This window comes from Sapajus apella, unplaced genomic scaffold, assembly GCF_009761245.1.
Source record: "Sapajus apella isolate SASKATOON/1434 unplaced genomic scaffold, GSC_monkey_1.0 scaffold4, whole genome shotgun sequence".
NCBI classification, from domain to species: domain Eukaryota; kingdom Metazoa; phylum Chordata; class Mammalia; order Primates; family Cebidae; genus Sapajus; species Sapajus apella.
In genome coordinates, this window is record NW_022436944.1 from 57955736 (window position 1) to 57971507 (window position 15772).

The window sequence follows — 15772 nt, forward strand, 5'->3', positions numbered from 1 at the left end:
TTCCCAGGACCTGCAACCCCATCCGTGCCCATAAAATGCCAAGGACAAGATGGAGAAAGAATTGTTGGGCATTGGTGCTTTGTCATAAGTTGGGCACTCACCCTGAGTCAGATCCATTGCCACACAGTAAGGGATCAGAAGTGCCTCGCTTATTTATGAAGATATCTGCTAAAGAAAGGAAGAAAAGAAAGCCTCACAGATGGTTCTGATCCCTCCAACCCAAGCCCTGTATGGTGAATGCAACACTCTCAAATCTCCCAAAGTGAGCTCCTTTGGCTACTTGTACTCAGTGGGCATGCTGGGCCATGTGGAAGGTGTAAAGTCACATCTGAGAAGAGAAGAGCTGAGCAGTGATTTCGGCTCTCAATCTCCCCCAGCAGAGGTAGAATGACTTGCCTCTAGATTTATGGCTGATTTCCTTGCAAGAGGGATGCTGAACAACAGGAAACAGAGTACCCAAAAGTAAAACACAACCCAAGAGAAGCATTTTGGCAGGAATAGGAAACAAAATACATATCTATATGCACACACAGGGACTCCACATCCCCTGTCTCTGTATGGTACTAAGGCCCCAACCAGACCTTGGTCCCTATGGGAGAAACTCCACTCACATTTTCTGTGAGATGAGTAGTTGGCTGTCTCATTGACAGCCATGTCATTCTTGACACATTTGTTCTTGAGGTTGCCCTTGAAGAGTTGCAGCCCCACCAAGGCAAAGACACTTAGGCAGAAGATGGTGAGGATGGTCACATCAGCCAGTTTCTTCACTGAGTGGATCAGGGCCCCCACAATGACCTTCAGCCCTGCGGGAAGATGACAGCGGTATGGCCACATGCATGAGTTAGACTCAGAGTCCTTCCTCATCTCTACATACGGGGGTGAAATAGTCACACACTCCTGGACAGTTCCAAGCCATTTCTCATCTGGAGCTTGATTTACTCGGAGAGGCAGGCAGGCAGGGACTGTTGTTCTCATTACAAAGATGATGAAGCTGAGACCCAGGCAATCTATTTTTTATGATCTTGAGGCTAATAAAATTCCTGACACTAGCAATTCAATTTAAATAATTTATGCTGAGTACTTACTTTTTTTCCAGGCACTGTGCTAGGCATGAGGCTACTAACTTCACCCCAGTAATTTGGGATCTATCTTTCTGCATGCATGTCTCAGTTCTGGGAGACAGCTTGAGACTTGGGACATATGAACCTCACTGTGTGTGTGTGTGTGTATGAGAGACAGAGAGAGAGAGAGAGGTGGGGGGGGAGATGGAGAGGCAAAGGAGATAGAATGAAACAAAAATAGAGAGACCAAGAGAAAGAAAAAGACAGAGACACAGAGAAACAGAGAGGTGAGTTTAGCAGCAGAGACTATGAGAAACACTGAGACAGTCACTGGGGCAGAAATGGAATTTGCGCCAAGCACAGCTGTCAGCAAAGAAGAAGGCACATGTTTGTTTAAGGAGGGATGATTTGTTGCTCTGGTAAGTAAAATCAACTTCTTTGGGAGAGCAGCTTCGCAGGTAGCAGAAAGAGCTCTAACCAGGGAAACAATCTAGGATTTATTTTTGGCTAGTCATTTCGGTGGCAAATAATCCACTGAGCGCTACATGTGTTGGTCCCTGGGCTGGGAGCTGAGTGATGGCTAAGGCCGCAGCATGTCGAGTGCTGTTGTCTGACAATTGAGGAGAAAGTCCGGAGCATTAGTGAGCAGACAGGCACAAAGAGGAGAAGCCCTGAACTGAAGTTCCAAGGGTGGGAATGGGGTGGGTGGAGTGTGAGGAAGGTGGGAAAAACCAGGGAGGAGGTAAAACCTTGGCAGAGCCCTGAGGAATGAGTGTGACTTGAGTAAAGAGAGAAGGAAGGATAATCCTGGAAGAAGCAGCAACAGAGTTGAAGGCCGGGAGGTGAGCAATGGTGTGGGCATCTGCAGAGCCATAGGTGGATTCCGGAGCACGGGGAGAGGTGAGGGGAGGTGAGAGATGAGGCAGAAGAGGGAGTCTGAACAGGCCAAGTCTCGCAAAGAAGACTCAGGGTGTTCCCAGTTGAGAGCAAGAGAGAGAGATACTAAGCGGCAGGACCAGGGCTCTCTTCAAGAAGTGCGTCCAGTGGGAGTTGGCAGAGTTTCCAACCTTTCCCTGCACAGCCAGACATGAAACCGTGAAAACACCCATTCCCTCTAGAATGGGTGTTTCTGTTTACAGATGAGAGAACGAATGCTCGGGGGTGAGAGGAGAGAACCCATCAGGCCACAAAGGGGAAGCGTCGAGTTCCACTTCAGAAAGTTTGCCTTTTCTCTGGCCTCCCCATTCTCACCATCAACCTCATGGGGGATAAGGAGTAGTCGCTGGCTACTGGTGATAATGGAGATCTTAGAAGGCACCATGCATTGAGCTTCGATGGAGCTCTACTTTTGTTTCTGAGTTCTCAGTAATCAAGGATTAACTAATTCTTTTCTCTTCTGGGTGTCTAAAGACAGGATTGTGGACCTATGGAAATAGTGAAGATACTGGGACTGCTTTCTCCCTTCCTCCCCATTTCCAAGTTTAATCCTTTAGTTTACGGTATAAATAAAAATTCAACTTGGGGGTCTTGCCTGAAAACCACAACCAGAACAGGAAGTGAGGGCATGCCCCTCCTGCCATGTATTGATTGTGAAGCCATGTGGTACTGGGAAGAGCCTGGCCTAGGAGAGGTCACACTGCCTCTTACTAGTCATGAGGCCTTGGGTTCATGCTTCCTATACTCCAGGCATCAGTTCCTTTGTCTCTTAAGTGAAGACAATTGTTCTTGCCCTGGAACCTTACAGGGTTCTTGTGAAAATTAAAGAAGGGATTTAGGGTGTGAAAAATAACATATCTCTGTGAATAAATGTGCTGGTTCAAGCAGCTCACCTGGGATCACAGAAACTGTTTTTAATGCTCTAAGAACTCTGAATGTCCGCAGGCCTGAGATCCCACGGAGATCTATTGCTGTACCAACATATCTGTAGGGCAAGAAGTGAGTCAGCATCTCTGCAAGCAAAGGTCCTCGGAATGCATGCACCATAAATAAGGACAATTTGAGGTATCATGAGCCTCGATAGAAAGGACGCAGAACAGACACTTAGACTCTAGTGGTACTGCCATCTATAGACTGATGCTGACACTGATTTCATTATTGCAGCATCTTTCCGAGTGGACCCTTTGAGAAGATGCATTGCAATCTAGGCAACACTGTGCATGTGGATGGATCTTCAAACAAAGGGGTTTGACCAACCAGTCTCCGCAGGCACTGGTTTCTCAGGAGGAGACCTCCATGTCCGGGGAGTACAAGGCTGAGCCTTGTCTGACCCACTGTGACAGGCCAGCTATTATCTAAGATTTGAGGTCTTTGACTTCTCCTCATGGGCATGGGACTAATCTTGGAAAGCAACCACCAAAGGGGTACTCTATGGAAAGAAAATCCCAGGCCGTACAATTTCAAATGAAGGAGCCGAACTGAGATGAGGAAACATCTTCAGAGTGTGAGCCTGGATACACCCATAAGCCCCACACGGACACACATGCAAATCTTTTTATTTTATTTCAACAGTTTTGGGGGAACAGGTGGTTTTGGGTTACATAAGTTCTTTATTTTTATTTCAACAGTTTTGGGGGAACAGGTGGTGTTTGGTTGCACAGAATAGTTCTTTAGTGCTGATTTCTGAGATTTTGGTGCACCCATTTCCCAAGCAGTGTATGCTGTACCCAGTGTGTAGTCTCTTATACCTTACCTTCCTCTCACCCTTCCCCACAAGTCCCCAAAATCTATTATGTCACTCTTACGCCATTGCATCCTCATAGCTTAGCTCCTGCTGATAAGTGAGAACATAAAATGCTTGGCTTTCCATTCCTGAGTTACTTCACTTAGAACCATGGTCTCCAACCCCATCCAGCTTCCTGCAAATGCCATTATTTCATTCCTTTTTACAACTGAGTGGTTTTTCCTGGGGTGTATACACCACATTTTCTTTATCGACTTGTTGGTTGATGAGCATTTAAGCTGGTTCCATATTTTTGCAGTTGCAAATTGTGCTGCTATAAACATGCACGTGCAATTGTCTTTTCATATAATGGTTTCTTTGCCTCCGGAAACCCAGTAGTGGGTTTGCTGGATCAAATGGTAGTTCTGCTTTTAATTTTTTATGGAATCTTCATAACGTTTTCCGTAGTGGTTGTACTAGTTTACATTCCCACCAACAGTGTAAAAGTGTTCCTTTTTACCACATCTGTGCCAACATCTATACTTTTTTGATTATGGCCATTCTTGCAGGAGTAAGGTGGTATCTCATTGTGGTTTTAATTTGTGTTTCCCTGATAATTAATGATGTTGAGCATTATTTTCCTGTTTGTTGGCCATTTGTATATCTTCTGCTGAGACCTGTCTATTCATGTCCTTTGCCCACTTTTGGATTTTTTTTTTTTCTTGCTGATTTGTTTGTGTTTCTTGTAGATTCTGGATATTAGTCTTTTGTTGGATGCATAGATTGCAAATATTTTCTCCCATCCTATGGGTTGTCTGTTTACTCAGAAGATTATTTCTCTTGCTCTGCAACAGCTTTTTAGTTTAATTAGTTCCCATCTATTTATTTTTGTTTTTGTTGGATTTGCTTTGGGTCATTGGTCCTGAACTTTTTGCCTAAGCCAATGTCTAGAAGAGTTTTTCCAATGTTATTTTCTTCCAATTGTTATGATTTCAGGTCTTAGATTTAAGTCTTTTATCTATCTTTAATTGATTTTTGTATAAGATGAGAGATGAAGATTCAGTTTCTTTCTTCTACATGTGGTTTGCTAATTATCCCAGTACCATTTGTTGAATAGAGTGTCCTTTCCTCTATATTTTTGTTTGCCTTGTCAAAGATCAGCTGGCTGTATTTGGCTTTATTTCTGAGTTCTTAATTCTGCTCCATTAGTTTATATGCCTATTTTTATACCAGTTTCATGCTGTTTTGGTAACTATAACCTTGTAGAATAGTTTAAAATTGGCTAATGCAATGCTTCCAGATTTGTTCTTCTTGCTTAGTCTTGCTTTGGCTATTTTGATTCTTTTTTTGTTCCATATGAATTTTAGGATTTTTTTTTTCTATTTCAGTGAAGAATGATGATGGTACTTCAATGGTAATTGCACTGAATCTATAGATTGCTTTTGGCAGTATGGTCATTTTCACAATATTGCTTTTGTCCATCTATAAGCAGAGGCTGTGTTTCCATTTGTTTGTGTCATCTATGATTTATTTCAGCAGTGTTTTGTAGTTTTACTTATAGAAATCTTTCACCTTTTTGGTTAGGTATATTCCTAAGGTTTTTTTGCTTTATTTTTGTTTGCAGTTGTAAAAGGGCTTGAGTTTTTGATTTGTTTCTCAGCTTGGTTATTGGTGGTGTACGATAGTGCTACTGATTTGTACATGTTGTTTTTGTATCTTGAAACTTTACTGAATTCATTTATTAGACCTAGGAGCTTTTTGGATGAGTCTTTCAGGTTTCCTAGGCATATAATCCTATCATTGGTGAATAGCAACAGTTTGACTTCCCCTTTACTGATTTGGATTCCCTTTATTCCTCTTGTCTGATTGCTCTGGCTGGGACTCCCAGTACTATGTTGGATAGAAGTGGTGAAAGTTATGGGCGGGGCGTGGTGGCTCACACCTGTAATCCCAGCACTTTGGGAGGCCAAGGCGGGTGGACTACGAGGTCAAGAGATTGAGACCATCCTGGTCAACATGGTGAAACCTCGTCTCTACTAAAAATACAGAAAATTAGCTGGGCATGGTGGCACATGCCTGTAATCCCAGCTACTCAGGAGGCTGAGGCAGGAGAATTGCCTGAACCCAGGACGCAGAGGTTGCGGTGAGCCAAGATCGCACCATTGCACTCCAGCCTGGGTAACAAGAGTGAAACTCCGTCTCAAAAAAAAAAAAAAAAAAAAGGTGGTGAAAGTTGGCATCTTTATCTTGTTCCAGTTCTCAGGGGGAATGCTTTCAGCTTTTCCCTGTTCAGTATAATGTTGGCAGTGGGTTTGTCACAGATAGCTTTTATTACCTTGAAGTATGTCCCTTCCATGCCAATTTTGTGGAGGGTTTTAATCATAATGGGATGTTGGATTTTTGTCAAATGCTTTTCCTGCATCTATTGAAATGATCATATGATTTTTATTTTAAATTCTGTTTATGCGATGTATCACATTTATTGACTTGTGTATGTGAAATCATCCCAACCTCCCTGGTTTGAAACCCCCTTGATTGTGGTGTATTATCGTTTGGATATGTGTTGGATTCAATTCGCTAGTATTTTGTTGAAGATTTTTGCATCTATGTTCATCAGGGATATTGCCTGTAGTTTTTTTGAATGTCCTTTCCTGGTTTTGGTATCAGGGTGACACTGGCTTCATAGAATGATTTAGGAAGATTCCCTCTTTCTGTATCTTTTGGAATAGTTTCAGTAAAACCAGTACCAATTATTCTTTGAATGTCTGATAGAATTCAGCTGTGAATCCAGTCTGCTCCTGGACTTTTTCTTGGAAATTTTTAAATTGCTGTTTCAGTCTCACCACTTGTTATTTGTCTGTTTAGAGTTTCTATTGCTTTCTGATTTAATCTAGGAGGATTGTATATTCCCAGGAATTTATCCATCTCCTCTAGATTTTCTAGTTTGTGCACATAAATGTGTTTGTAGCGGTCTTAAAAGATTTTTTTGTATTTATGTGGTATCAGTTGTAATATCTCCCATTTCATTCTAAATGCAATTGAGCTTATTTGCATCTTCTGTCTTCTTGGTTAATCTTGCTAATGGTCAATCAATTTTATTTATGTTTTTAAAGAACCAGCTTTTTGTTTCACTTATCTTTTGTATTATTATTTTTTTGTTTGAATTTCATTTAGTTCTGCTCTGATCTTTGTTATTTCTTTTCTTCTGCTGATTTTTGGTCTGGTTTGTTCTTATTTCTCTAGTTCCTTGAGGTGTGACCTTAGATTATCTATTTGTCCTCTTTCATACTTTTTGATGTAGGTATTTAATGCTATGTGCTTTTCTCTTAGCACTGTTTTTCTTGTATCCCAGAGGTTTTTATAAGTTATGTGACTATTACCATTCAGTTCAAAAACTTTTTAAACTTCCATCTTGATTTCATCATTAAACCAAAAATCATTCAAGAGCAGATTATTTAGTTTTCATGTATTTGTATAGTTCTGAGGTTTCTTTTGGAGTTAACTCCCAGGTTTATTCCACTGTGCTCTGAGAAGATACTTGACATAATTTCAATTTTCTTAAATTTATTGAAATGTGTTTTGTTATCATGTGGTCTATCTTAAAGAATAGTCCATGTGCTATTGAAAAGAATGTATATTCTGCAGTTGTTGGGTAGAATGTTGTGTAAATATCTGTTAAGTCCATTTGTTCTGGGGTATAGTTTAAGTTCATTGCTTCTTTGTGGACTTTCTGTCTTGATGACCAGTCTAGTGTTGTCAGTGGAGTATTGAAGTGCCCCACTAGCATTGTGTCACCATCTATCTCATTTCTTAGGTCTATTAGTAATTGTTTTATAAATTTGGGAGCTCCAGTGTTAGGTGCATATGTATTTAGGATTGTGATATTTTTCTGTTGGACTAATGATGTTGTCATTATATAATGTCCCTCTTTGTCTTTTTTAACTGTAGCTGCTTTACGGTCTGTCTTCTCTGATATAAGAATAGCTACTCCTGCTTGCTTTTGGTTCCATTTGTGTGGAATATCTTTCCCCCTCTCTTTACCTTAAGTTTATGTGACTCCCTCTGTGTTAGGTGAGTCTCTTGAAGACAGCAGATACTTGGTTAGTGGATTTTTATCCATTCTGCCCTTCTGTGTATTTTAAGCGGATCATTTAGGCCATTTATATTCAACCTTAGTATTGAGATGTGAGGTACTGTTGTATTCATTATGCTAGTTGTTGCCTTAATTCCTTGTTTTTTTCTTCCCATTGTGTTATTGTTTTATAGGTCCTGTGAGATGTATGCTTTAAGGAGGCTCTATTTTGGTGTATTTTAAAGTTTTGTTTCAAGATTTAGAATTCCTTTTAGCATTTCTTGTAGCACTGGCTTGGTAGTTGCAAATTCTCTCACCATTTGTTTGTCTGAAAAAAACTTTTATCTTTTTTTCACTCATGAAGCTTGGTTTCACTGAATACAACGTTCTTGGCTGGCAACTATTTTGTTTCGAGAGGCTAAAGATGGGACCCTAATCTCTTCTGTCTTGCAAGGTTTTTGTTGAGAAATCTGCTGTTAATCTGATAGGTTTTCCTTTATAAGTTATCTGAGGTTTTTTTTCCTCACAGCTCTTAAGATTCTTTTCTTTGTCTTGAATTTAGATAACCTGATGACTATTTGCCTAGGTGATGACCTTTTCATGATGCATTTTCAAGGTATTCTTTGAGCTTCTTGTATTTGGATGTCTAGATTTCTAATAAGGCCAAGGAAGTTTTCCTCAATTATTTCCTCAAATAAGTTTTCCAGACTTTTTTATTTCTCTTCTTCCTTGGGAACACCCATTATTCTTAGATTTGGTTGTTTAACATAATCCCAAATTTCTTGGCCACTTTGTTCATTTTTAAAAAATTTGTGTGTGTGTGTGTGTGTGTCAGTTTGGGTCAATTTAAAAGCTTTGTCTTTGAGCTCTAAAGTTCTTTATTCTACTTGTTCTAGTGTATTGTTGAAAACTTTCCACTGAATTTTCCATTTCTCTAAATGTGTCTTCCATTTCCAGAAGTTGTGATTTTTTTTTTTCATATTTATTTGTCTGGAGAATTTTCCATCCATATCCTGTTGTTATAAAAATTTCTTTAAGCTGACTTTTACCTTTCTGTGGTATCTCCTTGAGTCACTTAATAATCAGCCTTCTGAATTCTCTTTTTTTTTTTTTAGATGAAGTTTCACTCTTATTTCCCAGGCTACAGTGCAATGATGTGATCTAGGCTCATCGCAAACTCCACCTCCTGGGTTCAAGAGATCCTCCTGCCTCAGCCTCCTGAGTAGCTGGAATTACAGGCATGTGCCACCATGCTTGGCTAATTTTGTATTTTTTAGTACAGACGAGGTTTCTCCATGTTGGTCAGGCTGGTCTTGAACCCCTGACCTCAGGTGATTCATCCACCTTGGCCTTCCAAAGTGCTGGGATAACATGCGTGAGCCACTGGGCCCAGTCCTGAATTATTTATCTGGCAATTGAGAGATTTCTTCTTGGTTTGAATCCATTGCTGGGAAGCTAGTTTTATCTTTTGCAGGATGTTATTGAACCGTCTTTTGTTATATTACCAGAATTGCTTTTTTGGCTCCTTCTCATTTGAGTGGACTATTTCAGTAAAAAAATCTGGAACTCAAGAGCTGTTGTTCAGATTCTTTTGTTTCATGGGGTGATCTCTTGATGTGGTGCTCTCCCCATCCCCCTAGGGATGGGACTTCCTGACAGCTGGACTGCAGTGATTATTCTTGCTCTTCTGGGTCTAGCCACCCAGCCGGGCTACCAGGCTCTGGGGTGGTGCTGAGAAATGTCTGCAAAGGGTCCTATGGTGTGATTCATCTTGAAGTCTCCCAGCCATGGATATCAGCACCTGTTTTGGTGAAGGTGGCAGAGGAGTAAAGTAGAGTCTGTGAGAGTCCTTCATGTGCTGGCTTCCTGGAATGCTGGTTATGCTAGCAGTGAAGCTGTCACATGGACAGACTCAAGACCTCTTGTTAGCCAGGATGTTGCAGGCAGTGTAATTGGCTGTTGTTTTCTTCTTCCTGGCATCAAGATTATTCTGTCATGAGTTGCTTTAATGGCCCAAGTTGGTTGGCCTCCAACCAGGAGGTGATGCTTTCAAGAGAGCACTAGCACATTAGTAGTAGGGGGCATCTAAGCTCACCCGAAGTTGGCCAAGGTAAGTATTTTAGTTTCTCAGGTGATGAGCAGGGCCATAAAGCTTCCAAGACTTTCTAGTTTTGTGTTCGGCTACCAGGGCAGATAGGGAAATACGATCAGGTGGGGGCAGGGTTAGGCAGGTCTGGACTCGGACTCTTCTTGGGTGGCGCTTGCTGTGGCCAGTGGGGGATGGGGAGCTGGTTCTCAGGCCAATAGCATTGTGTTCCAGAGGGAATTTTGGCTGTTTCTACTGTGCCATAGAGCTCTCCAGGGAGGAGAGGCATAGCTGGTAGCTAGAGGCCTCACCTAGCTCTCATGTCGTTGGTGAGGCTGGTCTTGCTCCTGCAGAGCCGCACTCAGACCTTGCCCCAGGCTGTGAGCTTCCTCGCTGAGAAAGGAAGCATGACTTTTGGACCTTACCCCTCCCTGTCTGCTCACTCTCTTTAGTAGTGGCTCCTGCATTCACATCTACAGCAGTTCCCATTTGACCCCTGGATTCTACTCGAGAAAATCTGTGCCCAGTAGAAATCATTACTAATTTTAGTTGAGGCTTCTTTCACCCTGTGACCCCTGCCTGATATCACTGGCTCTCTTCCTCTTCCTCAAGGGCCCCTGTGAGATATAGCCAGGGATGGATTTCCTGGTTTCAAGCTGGAGACTGGGAGTGCCTACCACGCACTTCTCTCTGCTGCTTCTACTTTTATATTTTGTGTAGCTCGCTAAATTTATTTCCGTTCTAGGTAAGGGTGAATTCTTCTCCTGTGATCCGGATTTTCAGATTCCCCAGTGGAGATGTGTGTTTAGAGGCAGGATTCCCTCCCTCACCCTTTGGGAGCTCACAGTTTTTCACCTGCCTTGCAGAGTTTGCAGCAGTGTGCCACATATTTCAAAGGATCTGTGAATTCTCTCAGTTCTTCTGGTGCATTTCTGCAGTGGTTCTTGGAGCAAAAGTTCATGGTGTGAGTCTCCACACGCTGTCCAAGTGAGACATGCATGTTAGCCCTGCCTCCCATCCACCGTTTGTCCCCTTTCCTCTCGCACATGCAAATCTGCATAGAGAAATACTCACGCCAGGGTAATGACGCTGAAATCCAGCCAGTTCCAAGGGTCTCGCAGGTACGTGAACTCATTTAGACAAAACCCTCTTGCCAGTATCTTTATCGAGGCTTCAAAGGTGTAAATGGCAGTGAAGACGTACCTGAAAAGGAGGACAGAAAAGGAGTATCAACTGTGCCACGGAGAGTACTCAGGGCGTTCCTTCTGCTTCCAGGAGGGAGGGATGAGCTGCTGTGGTGGTTCCAAGAAAAGGCATGCAAAGAACATCACCAAGGTGATAAGGGGGAAGAAGGGAAGGCAAGGAGACAAGACACAGACTGAGGAACTAACAAGAGCCACACAAATAGATGGAGTCGGGAGGGGTTTGTGTGGCTGGGAGAGTCAGCAGTCTCTGCTGCTCTGGGGTTAGGCAGAGAGCAGTAGCAAGTGAAGAGCAAGGATTCTCTTGTTCTGTGTCTGCCAGGGTCTCCCTACCCTGCAGGAAGCTGGAGGCTTATCTCCTAACAGCATTTTTAGAAACTGGAGTGCAGACTGATGAATGGTAATTGACAGAGCAGACCTAAGAAAGCTGAAAACAGGCTGAAACAGGGAATGTCCTGAAGCAAGCCCAGCTATACTGGAGAGCCCCAGAACTTCTTGGGACTTATAGATACTAAGTATCCCTAAAAGTGAGGCTTGAGGGGGAGGGTGAGAAGTATGGCTGGAAGGGCTGTTTGAAAGTTTTTACAAAAATCAGTTGGGCTTTCTAGACGCCACTTTATACCATCCATTCAGTGAGAAACTGCTTCTTCTGCTCCAGAGATGGATTGGATGCTCATTTTCTGAAGAGTTGGAGAAGAGGGTAAGAGTTGCACACTGAAAAATATATGTAAAGTTTACATACTGAAAGGCAAACAACTCCCCTCCCTCTTCACTTCTGCCCCTCATTATGTTACCAGAAGATACGTTTATAGCCCATGAAGATGCTGCACGTTTAACAAGAGCAGCCGGCCAAGGAGCATCAGGAATCTGAAGGATGCTTCTAACACCAGAAACCAAAGCAACAAAACAACTGGGAAAAAAAAAAAAAAAGAAAAAGAGACAATACAGAGAGCAGGAGAAAAGTTAGAGGACTAAAACTGCATTAATATTTTTAGAGAGTTAAGAGGTGAGGAGAGGCTGCATGTGTAGAACAAAAACAGAAGGCTGTAAAAAGTACCTTCAAAGACAATATGGAATTTTGAAAACAAAAATATGAGAGCAAAAGTAAAACACTAATAAGAGGACTTGTAAATAAAGTTTTGGAAATCTCACAAAAAGCGGAACAAAAAGAAGTGATAAAAAGTTTGAAAGTTAGAGAATCAGACTAGGAGGTATATTGTCTGACTAATCAGAGGTCTAGAAATAAATTAGAAGACAATAAGCAGGCCCTTCAAAATTAAAAGGAAAATTATTTCTAATACAGAAGTCTTTCCCCAGCCAAACTCTCAAAGAAGAAGGTAGAATATATGAAGTCTCAGAAAATTTACTTCTTAGCTACCCTTCTAATAAAGTTACTAGAAGCTGGGCATGGTGCTGTGTACCTGTAATCCTAACTACTTGGGAGGTTGAGGCAGGAGGATCACTTGAACCCAGGAGTTTGAGGCCAACAGCCTGGGCAACACAGAGGGACTTGTCTAAAAACAACAAAGTTGCTAGAGGATGTGCTCCACTCAAACAAGAAACATATCTGCAATCCAAGGGAGAGGCAAAAGGAATCCAAAAAAAGGATGATGAAGAAAAAATCTCTAGAAAAGAGCTTGCATCAGGCCTGGAGAAGATCTAGGTCAGAATGAGGCAGAAGATAGAGTACTCTAGCAGTGATTTCCAGAGGAAAAAATGATATACATGCACCTGATGTGTGCAAATAAATTGAAGCAACAATTAAACATCTGGAGAAGAGTTTGGGAACGAATTAGGGATAAATAAAAAACTGAGCAAACAAACAAAATCCTTATTAACTCCAGGGAAAGCAAAAACATTGTGCAAAAAGTAAATATAATCAAAGTACACTGTGTGATAACAACTGTAAACAGGGTTTAACTTAATAATGTAATGTAATTATATATGTAGTCAGACAATGATATATTATCTAACCAAAGATTATAACTGTAACAGGAAGAAGAGGGTGAGAGGAAATGAGTGTGTGTATGTGGCCCCAAGGTTTTCTTATAATAGGAAGCCAAATAACATCAGAAATTGGAAAATTAAAAACTAGTAGTATGAGTATATTATTGGAGATAGGAAGGTATCAGAAGACACAAGCAAAAAAAAAAAAAAAAAAAAAAAAAAAAAGCTAAAAGTGGTGCCCTCTGGAAAGAAGAGGTGAGAAAAATGAAATTGCTGGGTTTTTTTGCCTGAATCTTTGTAGAATTCCGTGACCTTTTAATTTGTGAACATATATGTCTTAAATAAAAGTGAAAGTCAAATTAATAAGTGAATAACTTTTTTCACATCTGTAAGAGGAGAAATCGTGTTTGAAGTCATTCAGGAAGAAATCTATATCTGGCTGCATAGCTGCTTGAGCTGTCAGCTTCCACATCTTATTGGTTTTTCCCCCCACTCTTTATGTTTTCTAAATTAGAAAATCTTAACTCAGAATTATAGGTTGTTGGGAAGCTTTGACGGATATTTCTGGATGTCAAATCAAACACAGACCCAGAAATTATGGAGAGAGTTCTCTCTAAAGACTATTTTCAGTGTTTCGCCAGAAGGCAAGTGCCCCAGCTTAACAGCAGCTAATGGAGTCACATTCTCTCTTTGGTGGTATTTGGCTCTACAAGGTATTTCTTGATGTTCGATTGCAGCACTTGGATGGTAATTTTTAATAAGCCCACTGTGTTATTTCCTAAGTGCTTTTTCTGGTGAATGAAGAAAAATCATTGGGTTTTGGAAAAAGTCAAGCTTCCAGCCATTGAGTCAATTGCACCGCTGATATCTGATCATTATGAATCCTGATATTCAGGCCTGATATGAAGGCAGAGATCCATACTATTCAAATTCTGAATGGATCTCTGAGATACCCAACTTGTATTCACAAAAATGGTAATTTAAAAAATTTCATTCCTTATTTTTAAAAATCTGTGTGGGGAGTCAAGATGGCTGAATAGACACGACTCTGGTGTACAACACCCAGTGAGAGAGATGCAGAAATCCAGAGATCTCCTAGCTCCAACCGAGGTACCAGGTGCATTTCAACCGGTTTGGTCTGATGGTGAGCAAAGCCCAGGCACGGCAGGGAGGGGTGCCACCTCACCCAGAAAGTGCATCTGACTGGTGAGTCGGAGACTCCCCCTCTGGCACTCTGGTCCAGATATCGCGCTTCCCCCAAAGCCTCAGCAATACACAGAATCCAGGACGGTGTCCTGGATTGGCACACAGATCTAAGCAAGCCCATAAGCCAGCCGGGACAGCCTGTGGATGAGCTATCGCCCCCTCCCCCTGACCAGAGAAAGAGGGAGCTGAAGGTGGGAGGACAGATGGAGCAGCTGGGTGGACCCCTCCCCCATGACCGAAGAGAGGGAGCTGAAAACTGAGAGAGAGCCAGTGTGGCTGGGCGGGTCCCTACCCTCCCCCACAAACCCCAGAGGGCTGACGCACTAACTCTAGTGGGTTGCGCAGCCAGTGCCACAGTCTGAGCTGAACCCTGAATGATCCAGCCCTGTGGAGGAAGGACATAGCCCACAATTAAAGGAGTGGGACTAGGCCTCAGGTTTTAAGAAAAAACACATGAAACCTAGGTAGCATGAAGCCTAGGACATTGCCCTTGACGACCCAGCAGCACTTCCAGGTCAGCAGAAGAGGCGGGCTTAATCTCCCAGTATAAACAAAAAAGACTCAGGAAGCTTACCTAGCAACCTGAAGGAGTCCATAAAAACCAAGTAGTGCCTAGACAGGCAGACAAGCGACCTCATCAAGCAGCTCCCTGAGTTCACAGCCAGGAAAATCCACAAAGATGGGAAAAACCCAGCATAAAAACGATGAAACCATCAAAGACCAGAAGACCTCTTCTCCTTCAAGGGATTACAACACGGGAACACAACATGACTGAGAAAGAATGTGATGAATGATAGAAACAGGTTTCAGAAGGTGGATAATAAACTTTTCTGAACTAAAGGAACATGTTCTAACACAATGCAAAGAAACCAAAAACCTTGAAAAAAGGTTAGACGAAATGCTAACTAGAATAACCAGCTTAGAGAAGAACATAAACAACTTGATGGAGTTGAAAAACACAGCACAAGAACTATGTGAAGCAAACACAAGTTTTAATAGCCGAATTGATCAAGCAGAAGAAAGGATTTCAGAGATTGAAGACCAACTCAATGAAATAAGAAGAGAAGGCAAGACAAGAGAAAAAGAGTGAAAAGAAACAAACAAAGCCTCCAAGAAATATGGGATTATGTGAAAAGACCTTTTCTACGCTTGATCAGTGTACCTGAATATGATGGGGAGAATGAATCCAAGCTGGCAAAAATGCTCCAGGATATTATCCAGAAGAACTTCCCAAGCCTAGCAAGGCAGTCCAACATTCAAATAGAATAAATACACAGAACTCCACAAAGATATTCCTCAAGAAGAGCAACCCCAAGGATAATCATCAGATTCACCAGGATTGAAATGAAGGAAAAAATACTAAGGGCAGCCAGGGAGAAAGGTCAGGTCATCCACAGAGGGAAGCCAATCAGGCTCACAGCGGGTCTCTCGGCAGAAACCCTACAAGCCAGAAGAGAGTGGGGGCCGATAATCGACATCCTTGAAGAAAAGAACTTCAACCCAAAATCACATATCCAGTCAAACTAAGCTTCATAAGTG

General features: G+C 41.9%; 1 protein-coding gene across 2 annotated transcripts in view; it reads right to left on the minus strand.

The window, feature by feature from the left end:
- The window catches only part of SCN10A (sodium voltage-gated channel alpha subunit 10), a 99360-nt gene that overhangs the window by 62583 nt on the left and 21005 nt on the right, over nucleotides 1–15772 (minus strand). For both annotated transcript variants that reach the window (XM_032270683.1, XM_032270674.1), the window contains exons 4-7: nucleotides 10953–11081; nucleotides 2891–2982; nucleotides 612–803; nucleotides 102–168 (exon numbers count right to left, since the gene is read on the minus strand). In XM_032270683.1, coding sequence (XP_032126574.1) covers nucleotides 102–168; nucleotides 612–803; nucleotides 2891–2982; nucleotides 10953–11081 — 480 coding nt within the window. The remainder of the gene's footprint in view (nucleotides 1–101; nucleotides 169–611; nucleotides 804–2890; nucleotides 2983–10952; nucleotides 11082–15772) is intronic.